The sequence below is a fragment of the Pagrus major genome, chromosome 15 (assembly GCF_040436345.1).
Source record: "Pagrus major chromosome 15, Pma_NU_1.0".
In the NCBI taxonomy this organism is placed as follows: domain Eukaryota; kingdom Metazoa; phylum Chordata; class Actinopteri; order Spariformes; family Sparidae; genus Pagrus; species Pagrus major.
The window spans coordinates 23651748-23664012 of record NC_133229.1 but is presented as its reverse complement, the minus strand read 5'-3'; the positions used below and the strand labels follow the sequence as shown (position 1 = coordinate 23664012).

The 12265-nt window shown below is 40.0% G+C and overlaps 1 protein-coding gene across 2 annotated transcripts in view; it reads left to right on the top strand.

Moving 5' to 3' along the window:
• Window positions 1–12265, top strand: part of adam12b (ADAM metallopeptidase domain 12b) — an 83907-nt gene that overhangs the window by 68029 nt on the left and 3613 nt on the right. For both annotated transcript variants that reach the window (XM_073481891.1, XM_073481892.1), the window contains 4 exons: window positions 2563–2671; window positions 3076–3214; window positions 4762–4870; window positions 6989–7240. In XM_073481891.1, the coding sequence (XP_073337992.1) occupies window positions 2563–2671; window positions 3076–3214; window positions 4762–4870; window positions 6989–7240 (609 nt within the window). The remainder of the gene's footprint in view (window positions 1–2562; window positions 2672–3075; window positions 3215–4761; window positions 4871–6988; window positions 7241–12265) is intronic.

Here is a 12265-nt window from a genome sequence, read left to right as displayed (position 1 = left end):
AATTGCACACAATAGCAGAGCAATGGTGTATTTACAGTGGAGCCTGTGAGTCATGGGCAGCTGCTTCTTTTCTGTATGATCAATCTTGATTGTTCCACTGAGGTTAAATCAATCCCATTTAACATCATCATTTATGGTCTGTGTATAGTGTTGTTCATCATCTTCTTACTAGATAGTTAGAGAAGACACAATGCAGCACTGCAGGGAGAGACCACAGTAGGCGTTGTGTTGGAGAATAAAAGTAGCTCCTCCTGCCAAGAAATGATCACCTTTCTCCCTTAATAATTCAACAGGGGGTTCTTTAATATTTTATTTACTTTGTTGTTTGGTTTTTAGAATCAAACACTCACCAGGGGCTGAATCAGCTTGCTGTAACCTCTGATCGTCACTGCATGTCATGGTTATACATGCGATGAAGTGATAAATTACAATAAGAAATAAAAACCTTGATACTAAAATTATTTATATTCCTTAAACTCTTGCATGTTGTAACTGACCAAACAGCCTCGAGCAGAGCTAGAAGATGTTAAATACCTTCCCCTACTTACCTTGCAAGTGTTTGGGTCAAACATGGAGGGACGGATGAATACATTCAAGCCTGAATTGGGAAGGTTAGAACAGCCTTTGTTACACTGAGGCTCATCTGGAGCTCAAAGGGAATATGCTAAAACACCAAACCTTGGATATTCAACACCAACATGAAATCAATGCCGCTCTACTGTTCAGAAACACTTAGAACAATATCCTCTCCCATCAAAGTCCAGACCTTCGTCAAAAAGGGCTCTAACATGGAAGCCACAGGGCAAGAGAAAACAATGGAGACCAAGAGACAACTCGAGGAGGTCAACAGAAACACGGCAGCAGGAACTAAGGACCATGAGCTGGAGAGGAGTTGTGAATGACTTGTGCTCCATTAGGAGAGAAAGATATAATATGTAAGAACTCTGCATTAGAATGTCTACTGACAGCTAGACCTTTATTATATATTCTGACTTTCTCTCAAACCCAGAGAAATCCAAAAGTTTACTCAAGGTAAAATTGTGTTTCATCAATGGAATAAAGTACATTTCCCCTCCAGCTCCAGTCGACATTACAGAACATAGACACCCGACAATGGACCAGATCGCTGCTGCAGTCAGGTTGATAGACAAGAGTGAAGATAAATCCACTTTTTAGTCCCAAAAGTTAAAAAGTTATTTCTCAGCTCTCCTCCCGTCAGTAAACAACTGCAGATCAGAGCAGAATCTGATGTCACTAAGGGTGATTATTCCTGCACCCGACTCTCTCCTCCAGCTGAGAAGAGGCCATAGAGTCCCCATAGCTGCAAATCAAGTCAAGTGAGTTAAACACAACCGAATATTATGGTGCTCAACAACAAATAAAACTTTGTAGTTGCCATTTGATCAGCTCAGTGCAATAAAAATAATCACATGAAGATGCTTTGCAAGAGAATTGTAGTATAGAGAGAAAGTCTGGACTTGAGCTGCATCTGTTCTCCCTCAGACATATCTGCCATTTTCTCAAACACATCACACACTGCGAGACCTGCCTGGAAAAGTAGTACTGCTCTGAGTTTGAAGAATATTGTTTGCCTGGATCTCATCTCACTTAATCTTGCAGTGCACCTGTGTTCAGATACGTTGGTATCTATATTTGTTTTTTATTAAGCCTTTTTATACATTATATAACCATATCAACCAGACATCTTTGAGGAATAGAGTAAAATGTGAAGTGTGATCTTTCACTATATATAAACTACATGGATATGGGAATTGTCTGCGTCATATCATATCTGATTTATATGATATGTTTCAAATATATGACGTATACGTAGACATTTTTATAATATACAGTGGATATAATCTGTCTCTGCACAATTGTTTTTTTGTATCCATCTTCATCTTGACTTTTAATTCTACACAAGAGAGGCAGTTGATAACAACCATATCCTTGTGACAAACACTATTAAGAAATTGTTTTTGCTTTGGTGTTGTAACATTTCCCCTTCACACACACACACACATAAAACTCTCCCAAATCATACCTCCCTCCAAGCCCTCAAGTGCCTCTTAACCCCATCACCTTTCACGAAGGAGTATCCATGGCCTGGAGGCAGAGAAGGCACTTGACTGTACGTCTGTGCTAAATGTAAATCCCCCACAGCTGCACAACTCCCCCTGCACCTCACTCCCTCCTCATCCTCCCTTCAACTGACAGCTGGACTGCGTTACCTCGCCAGGGATTCCTCCTGGATCAGACTTCTTGCTCTGGAAACCTGAGGCATCACGGGACGGACTCTCCCATGCACATGTTTTATCTATTATGACTCTTAGCACACACACAGCCAGTGTCCTCTTCTGTCGAAAGTCCCTCTGACTAACTGAATTGAGTGGCTTACTCATAAAAAATAAACCAATTCAGTTTTCATTTTGTTATTTGGCGATGGAGGCTTTGTAGAGGGAAATGCATCATTTATATCTAGTGTTTAGCTTCTAGGAATACAAATGCCTTTTGATCCTTCTTGACACAGAAGAAAGGAAGTAAAACTACCTTTTATTGCAGGTGTGCAACAACAAGAAAAACTGCCACTGTGAAGCACACTGGGCTCCTCCATTCTGTGAGAAAGCAGGCTTCGGTGGGAGCATCGACAGCGGGCCAATGAGACTGGCAGGTAGTGTGGACAATTTAATCTCTATCCTCGCTCATCTAGACAGAGAGACAACTCAGAAATAAATAACAACACAAAGCTGCACCAGCTGCACCTTGTACAACTCTTTTCTTGCAGAGTCAGTAGTAGATTGATGTGTGGTTTGGACTGGAGCGTAACTTTCCTAGAGCAACACAACTCCCCTTCCACCCAGCAATACATTACACAGCACAGTCTGCAGTCGTACAAGAGAAAGAGAATGAATTTAAGTCCTCAGAGTGAAGAACAGGAATGAGAATGTGAATTACAAACTGTGCTGCAGACCGTGGCCTCGCTGTAACGGTCTTTGCGTCATGTCTTCTCATTGTTCTGTGCTGTAGATGTGCGTGTGTGTGTATTAATGTGCGTGTTGTCATATATGGCATCAGCCGACAGTGTGGTCATTACCGTGTCGATCCTGGTCACCCTGATCAGCCTCCTGGTAACAGCCGTGATCGTCTTTCTGAAGAGGAAGACTCTGCTGCGCCTCCTCTTCGCCAATAAGAAGAGCACGCTGGAGAAACTCAGGTGACAATCAAAGAGCCAGTGAGGGTTGATGTGGGTCACGGTGACAGTTCAGATTATTGGATTAACATCACAAGTTTAGTTCTTGTTCCTGCTGTCTTGTTTTAGAGTGAAATGATTTCTCTCTTCATTGATTTTAAATCCTTTTACTTTAAGAAACGCCTGACAGTTTGGCTCCAACATCTTATTTTCAACAAACTCAAGTCAATTTGTTAAGACTCAGGTTTTTGCTTGGGTGCACCCTAAAGGTTAAACATAACATTTGGCAAAAAAGGTTAATTCTTGTTTTTTGTAGAAAACATATAAACATTCATGCGCTGTTAATTAATTTGGGTGAAAGGATTTCCCAACAGCCAAATGTGCTGCTTATCTTAAAGGTGCAATAATCGAAATATAAATAAAAGCGTCGACCCAGCACCGTAATTCAAAAGACTGCTAGCACTTTGTTTTACTTTTGTCATATTCTCTGAATAATTTACAAGTTTCATGAAAAGAGCCAGGTAATTAGGGTGTAATTACAGGGAAAATATCCTTTGTTTAAATCGGTACACTTTCACTTTGTTTAATTTCAAATTAATTACCAGTGTCACTCCTGAGTTTTGCAATCAGTGCACAGTAGGTCATGCAAAGCAATGTGAAACTTGACTACAGGCAAGTTTCCAGTAATTGTAAATGAATAATTCAGCATTATTTACTTTTTTCTTGTTTTTTTTCTCTGAGATTTCCTGTTTCCCCCTTTTCCGACCAAATAACAACCAACTTCTCTCCAGGAGATTTCCTTGGAAATTACAGATGCTTAAAATTTAGCTTGACTGAAAAACTTCTGACTCCCTCGCTCACTCAATTTGACAAGATTTTAATATGTGGTATTGGTACTAGTACAAAGGTTATGATGTTTCAGTTTTAGTGAGTTATACAGTCTATCTGAAACTGTTCTTGTTTATATTAGTGTTATTTTATAAGCAGAAATCAACCCTGTATGTTCAATTATGATCAGCTGAGGAACACAAAAGTCTTTATTTTTCATCTTTAGTAAAGCTACATATAATATAATATAATAATATAATATAATACATATAAATATATATGATCAAGCAAACTACAGTTTGGACCTTTTAAAGCTCCTAAAACTTGTGTGTTGAAGTATTTCTGCATAACATTAATGTTTCATGACTCAACAAGCAAGAGTTCAACTCTCAAAAAGGCATCTAATATGCCAGTGGATATGTTTTGATCAGAGTTGATTGACAGCGGCCTGGCAACACAAACAGGCCGCCTACGAACGGTCATCACAATTTGACTCAGATGTTGGTAAACTTTTCTTCTGAAGCCGTTAAATTCTTGTGTATGTGAGTAATCTTTTCAAAAAAGGGGAAAACAGACCTTAAGTTTCAATAATCATTATCTTAGAAACACAAAAGTGTTCATTTTTCATCTGCAGTTAAACATTGTGATTATACGTGAATCTATAAAAAAAAACTAAATCTACCTGTAATGTGACAAAGAAAACCCGCAGACTGAACCGTTAAGTACTGTTGTTGTGTTCATAGATCTGTGGAGGCCAATAGACCAACCAGCCCCATCAGGACTCAGTCCATGTACAGGCCCACACCACAGCGCAAGCCTCCACCCAAACCCTCTACAGCCAACATTTATAAGGTGAGTCGCTCCCTGCAATATACAGCTTACACATACACTGTATATATGTGTGTGCGTGTGTGTGTGTGTCAGGCCGTTTGATTAGATTGTTTAGTAATCGCACTCAAGTAGAGCCATTCAGTAACCTGTGACAGAGCCTGGGTTCAGAGCTGTCATGCTTTCCAGGCTTGTTGACTAAACAAGATGAAGGCAAGCCGGGTAATTGATTCAGCCTCGCTATATCTCTCTCTCGAAGAAATATTAATTACGGTGCTATTGCTGTCAGGACGCAGAGAAACTTTAATTGAGACTCAGGATGTTGTTATTTCAGCTCCCTTTATTATTTGTTTGTGATAAAAAAAGATTTTTTTTTATGAGGAGACTGCACAGTTGATTGATTCAGGCGGGGGAGGAAAACAGGCTTTGATTTGTTTGTTGGAAATGATAAGCACAGAGGGAGATTACCTATCATTTGTATGTGCATGACAAACTAAAGCTACATGCATTTGTATGCATGAGTGCGTGTGTGTGGATCTGATTTGTGTTTGCACTCGCCTGTATCTGCAGCAACGGAGTACAAACGTCATATCTAACATCATAATTGAGTGTAAAAGTTCATCCAGATTATGTGTAGAAGTATTCAGTCCACCAGAGTGACTTTTTGGAACAGCCTGACGGTTCTTATTATGGTCACCACCTCGCTGATGTCCAGATGTCAGTCAGCATCACAGCAGCTCTCTTTGCATTGTGTGTGTATGCGTGTGTTGTCCAGCAGCCAAATCCTTTCTGGCCATTTTAGGTGTTATTGGTTTGTTCTGGAGCGGAGGGCTAACAGCTGGTCAGGACATGTGGTCAGACTCTGGCTTTTACAATTTCAGAACGTCATATCTAATAATGTTGTTTTTCCAGTTTTATGACTGGCTCTGACATCAGCTATTTCACACTAATGAGAGCTTCGTGACTGCAGCACTTTTTATGCCTGCTCTACACCTGAATATCTCAGGACAAGACAAGGGCTGCAACTAATTATTTTATTTCTCTGCTAAAGTGTACACTATTTGTTTTATAAATGGATCTGCGAGGTGTCAGAAAGTAGGGAGACAATGCCCATCGCAACTCCCCAGAGGCCAGTTTAACAGCTTTAAATCAGAGGTCTTCACAAGTGCAAAATGTGTGGAAAAACTACCAGGACCAGGACAAATGCATTAATGCATTTATTTAAAGCAACATTACGAAGAAATTGAGTGCAACAACACATCTGTAACAATTTGTCAGATGTAATGTAGGTGCAAACAAAACTCATTACATCATAACAATGTTATGTGTTGAAAACGTTTATCTTGAAGTAAAAATGTATGTAACGCTGTGATTCTACCCTCTCACTGAAGTTACTTAGTGCAGAAACAAGTGATGGGGGGCGGAGTGGCTGAGACAGAGACACCATTAAACATTGTGAAGTTTTGCTTGATGAAAGACAAATCAGTTTGCCATTAATTTTCTGTTGAAGGATAACATTTCAGGAGGTACAGGACTGTCTGTGGTTGTGAGAGTGGATGAGTAAAAGTACAAGCAAAAATATATTTGAAAAACTTAACAGCAGTGTCTTTTCCCAGAAATCATGACCCATTTACTCAAGATTAGCCACAGACCTTGTTGTCAGCAGTTTCATGTAGGAACTATTTTCTTTCAACCAAACTACTCACCGCGCAGAAGCAAGTGTGTATCTACTCTTGGACGAGAGGCTTGGGGTCGTGACAGCGCAGGATGTGAACATTAATGGTGTCCTCCTCGACTGAGCTGTAACGTTAGCTAGCTTAGTGGTGATGCACGCGTTAAGTAGTTAACAGATTTAAAAAAAAACATGTGTAAATGATAAAATTAAGGATTGCTTAATTCCATCTAGCTACTTCAGTTTCATGGTCCTGGTATTGGTCATGCTGGTTCTCAGTCACACTGTCATGACCTACTGGAACACTTGAATAGAGCAGAGTCACCGTTAATGTCATGAGTAACACCTGCTATTCCTGCTGTGACAAGTCAAAATGTCTGCTTTGACGAGGCTAATGTGCTGCTGCCATAACAGATGACACATAACTGCTGCCATTACTGTAAAAAAACTTCCTCTCATCCTCTTTTCAGCCTTCTTTCCTGAGCGCGGAGCCTCTTCTCCCTCCACACAACTTCCACTCTCACAGCCTGCGCAGACTGCCCCTCTACCAGCCCCTGCACATCAGCCAGCCCATGCCGGTGTCCCTGAGCGTGGGTCAGCCCACCCTGCCTCGACTCCCAGCCCACCACAGGGTCCTGCCTGCCCACACATCCCTCTCACCACCTAGAGTGCCACCTTTTCTCAGCCTGCCACGGCAGCAGTCATCATACAGAGTGGACCAGGTTTGTGTGATAAAATGTTGATTACCTCTGTGGTAGTATTGCTCAGATCTCCCCTTTATGTTGACTCTAGAAATCATAAATTCTCCAGTTTGTAGCTTTGACTTTGTCATAGAGAGTCTTGCAATACTTTTAAATGGGAATGTATTTTTGTAGACTACAGCTTTAATGGACCATACACATAGCATAGGCCATTAAATCCAAGTTTTGTATATTTTACTGTACATTACTCCTGACCATTTTCTAAACCATATCATAGGTTTCTGCTTTGGTTTTCCACAACATATTCTAGGCAGACATCAGTTTTATTTCATTTTTAATGCGGAGGTTTAAAAATAAACTCACGGAAACTTGAAACTCTCCAGAAACAAGTCAGAGAGAACATTTAGTTTCCTTTTTTTTCCCTTTCGTCAAAGTTACATTATCATTTGATTGCAGTGAAACCTTTGTGGTGCATTTTCAAGTGTTGCAAAGAAAGCATTAGCAACATGGCTACCACAAATCAAAAAAACAACCATAAGAATACCAGTTTGACATGGAAACTCTGATCTCAGTGCTATGAAAAAGGCAGGTTGTGTTATTTTCTGATCTAATAGAAAAAATGCCGGTTTTAACTGTCTCAAGTTCTGGTGCTAAGGGGGAACACGTATCAATGACACTTTGACACAACACTGGAGCGCCTTTGATCGAGTGAATGTCCGTCCATTCACTCTTGTTCTTCACAATGGCAGACGCATTTCCTTTGTACCATAATTCGACCTTCATTTATCTTGGAAAATTCGAGCATAGTGGCAGACTGAAAAGCATAGTGACGGCGAGGGAACCAATCTATATGTGGATTGTGGCCAGTTTAAGGACACTCTGGTATCTGAGATTTGAGTCTGCAAATAAAAAAGCGGAGGACTTCAAATCCATGTTGGCTTAAAAGATGAGATTGAAAGTTAATTCTTGACCTTATAAAACTGACAGAAAAATCTCACATCTGGTTTTGGGATAAAATCTACATTTCCATGATTACTTAGGGTAATTATGTCAACTACTATTTCTAAGCTCAAGAATACTTTATGGAGCCATATGATGGATTTACTGATTTCTCAGATGTCACAGTTTCCTTGGACACACTGATGAAGAGCTTTAAAATCAGTCCCTGCTCACACGGCATTACCATTAATATAGTTTTAACAATATCTAAAGCAGAAAATATGCTCGCTGTGATGGATTACCTACGTCAAGCAGATGTTAATTCTCATGATTATCGTGACATACTGAAATTAACAGAAAGCAGTGGAATGGTATGGAAGGTAGGGAATCAATCTGAAAACCTGAGCTACTCTTTAAAAAAGCTCTGCAGTAATGTGAAATATATGCAAATCGTAGTTAATGATCTAAAACATGTACATCCACCTGTATGGTCGTTTGTTAAAGGTTGTAGCAAAGTGTTAGATACAGATAGAACTCATTGCATTTCTGCACTGCGGTCGGCTCGCTCGTCCACCTATCGACAGCGGAATTCAATCCGTCTCCCTCCCTGCGACCCAACTCCTGAGTAAGGCGCTGCTTTGTGCCGAGCCAGCAGTATTGGATGCAGCGGAGATAGTAAATCCATCTGTCCGCTGGATTTGGTGGTGGATCCAAAGCCTGATACGTTCTGGTACCCGCGCAGCACGGAGAGTCCTGTTGGATGTTGGCACTGTGTGAGACACAGCAGGGCGCACGGATATTTGACAGATGTGTGCTGCTTTGAAAACAGGAAGAGTTTAGCTTTGTGCTTTGGCACTTTGTGTCTGCTGGATGAAGATTATCACAGAATCACTGATGCAAAGCCAAAGCATGAATGAATTAGAGGGAGGCGCAAAGAGAGCCAATTTTTATATATGTCCAAGGTAAATCAATCAGGTGAGCAGCAGCAGGGACATAACCAAGTACATTTACTTTACTCAAGTACAAGGTTGAGCTACTCGATACTTCTACTCCACAACATTTTGAAGGCAAATATTGTAAACTACAAAGAGGTAAAAGGATTAAATATTTCACAAAAAAGTGAAGATTAGAGAAAAGTGCCAACAGGAGAACTTCTGCTTTTCCTCTACTAAAAATCTGTGCGTAAAGTCACATTCTTTCCATTGTTGTGGAAAATCCGACGACTCCTCAAAGTCATACAGCATCTAGGCAACTGAGAGAGACGGGGAACGTCTCATTTTTCACGTCCAGTACAATCCACTCACACATGACCAATAAAAAAGTGATAAATACATGTAAATTGCTGCACATTGTTACATAGAGCCCCTGCAGGACTTTTACTTGTAATAGAGTTTTTTTTACTTTGTTACAGTGGCAACCACTGTGCAGCAGAAACAACTGGCATCACATTCAGCATTGCAGCACATCACCCCTAATTGTTGTGAACGTGTGCCAACTAAAGATGCACTTTAGCTGAAAGGCCACTGTTTGCTTTATAAATAGGCTGCCCAGTGGCCTGCCAAAACAATGAAACCCTGCTACCTGCTAATATCTACCAGCTCATTTTGCTGTAATGAAACAGATGGAGCAAGTAGAGATGGCAAATGCAGTGTAGGTCAGAAACAGGAGAGAGCATTCTGTTGAGATTTAATAACAGGCCAGCGAGGACGTGCAGAACATCAATCCTCGGATAGAAAGTGTATTACACTCTTATTGTAATACTTGACACAGCCTCCCCTGCTGTCTGTGCCAATATGTCTTATTTTAAAAGACTTTTTCGCAGCCTAGCTCATGCCTGCATGCCATTTAATGTCAAGGTGTTTCCAGGGGAATAAATCCTACACTGCATTTATTACAATGAGGTGAAAAGAAAAACAGTGTGGCAGCTGAGATTTTTCACAAACTGACCCGCTTGCTGAGGAAAAACACATATCAGATACCCACATAGTCAAATAAATGTGAAGCAAATCAGCTCAAATGCTGTTCAGGCGCTCTGAAAAAGGAGAACCGAGGAGTAAAAACGTGCCTTTTCCCTAAATGTCATCTTTTTCTGGAACTCAGAAAAATTACTTTGTTTTTTGCCAGACAACCACGCATTTTTCAGTTCCTCCGGTGGGTTTTGAAAGGTGCTTGTAAGCCCAAGGCTCATAGATCTTTCTCAAGCCACAGAGGACAGTGCAATCCTTCATTTTGAATTAAGACATGTGAACACCACCAAGACTCCAGTTACAGTGTGAGGTTGTCTGCCAAGAGCGGCATTAGAATGCACATGGGTCCTAGATTATTCTTGCATTTGAGTGGATGCATCTGTCCATTTACATCTTAGTTTCCCTCTGTCGGAAAACAGCCTGATTTTGTGTTTCTGGAGGAGTTATTTTCACTAAACTATCCATAACTTACACGTGTTGGTTTACTGGGAATTAATGTGTGCTTAAAGATCACAGTGGGTGGTAAACTGTATGTGAAAGTCAATGAAATGCTCTTTTACTTTCACACAAATTCATCTAATTGGATCACAGGAATCCCCCACCGTGTACATTTTATTACCCCCAAACTCTTGACAAGTAAAAACAGCATCCACACGGGACTATGGTGCAGATTCAGAGTAAAACAGACCTGCTGTGCCGTTAACGGAGCTCAAACTGATTAAAGCATCGTAACATTTCAACCTCTGTGGGGCACCTTGTGTTTTTAGCTGCATCTGGAGAGCTGTGGGCTGTTTTATGCAGCGAGTTTTGCACATTTTGAGTTTGTAAAACCAATTAATTCTCAGTTAAGAGGGGACTACAGTGCTCCTTAGCTAATGAATATTAAATGGCATTAATGAATTGGTTCTTTTGTTGTTTTATAACTTCACTACCAGAAGACATTTATTATACTATAGTGCGACTTTTAATAAGGTGTTATTGACGTTATTGCTTAATTTGTGACATCACTGACTGTGTTTATAGAGCTGAAACGATTATTATTGATTACTTAATCAGCAAAAATGATTCAGGAACTACTGTATTTTCATAATCAGTTAATCGTTTTTTAGGAAAAAAGGGCTAAAATTCTCCTGCTCCTGTTGTATATTTTTGTTTTTAGGACAAAACAATCAATTGGGAAACATCTGGTCGAGCTGCTGAAACTGAGACCAAAATGATCAATGGTTCAATCAAGTAAAGAAACAGCCAATAAATCAATGATAAAAATGTTGTTTATATATTTCCCTCACCTATTCCAACCTGCAGCAACACATAGACTACGTGGCCACAAGTATGTAGAGACCCAAAAACGTGATTTTTGATCATTGATCTCTGCTATCGCAGCCTCCACTCCTTTGGGAAGGCCTTGCACAAGAGTTTGGAACCTGGCTAAAGGGATTTGCTCCAATTCAAGAGGATGAATGATATCGGGCAGTAAGATGTGTTAAGATGTTGTTTAACTGCGACTACCAGTATGTTTAGAATCCCCCCAAAAAAACAGCATTCCTCCTAAGCTGCTAATGAAAATGAAAAATTACACTAACATTTCCGTTTACATGCAGTCATACTTTCTACGATTAACAAAGACAACCTCCATCTTTCATTTGTTTAACGACCTTCTCGGAAAGGTCAGTGTTGGAATATTTGTGCATATCAAAAACCTTTTGAAATCCAAGTCTTTCATAATGTTTTAAAGTAGTTGCATTTCTCCTTCTGACAAGAAATGCGGTCTTTTCTTTTATGCATGCATGTCTACCTGGGTGTGTGTCACAAAATGCAGTAAACACCCTGATTGAGACTTTGGATAGGTCATGATTTTTGTAAATTCATCTAGTCTTTACATTATAAAAATTCAAATAGTTTGTGCAACAATGGTTTTGTCTTAAACAATATATATATTTTTTCTAGTCTTAATCGAAAAATTTTAGCTTCAGAATGAGGCCTAATCTGAATATCCAAATGGAATATGCTGTTTACATGATTGAAATGGCATGAAATGAAATGGTTTCCCCAAATCTGTTGCTACAAAGTTTGAAGCATCATTTTATATCAGATCTACTTTAATTGGAACCAAGTGGCCCAAAACATGAAATACAGTCCC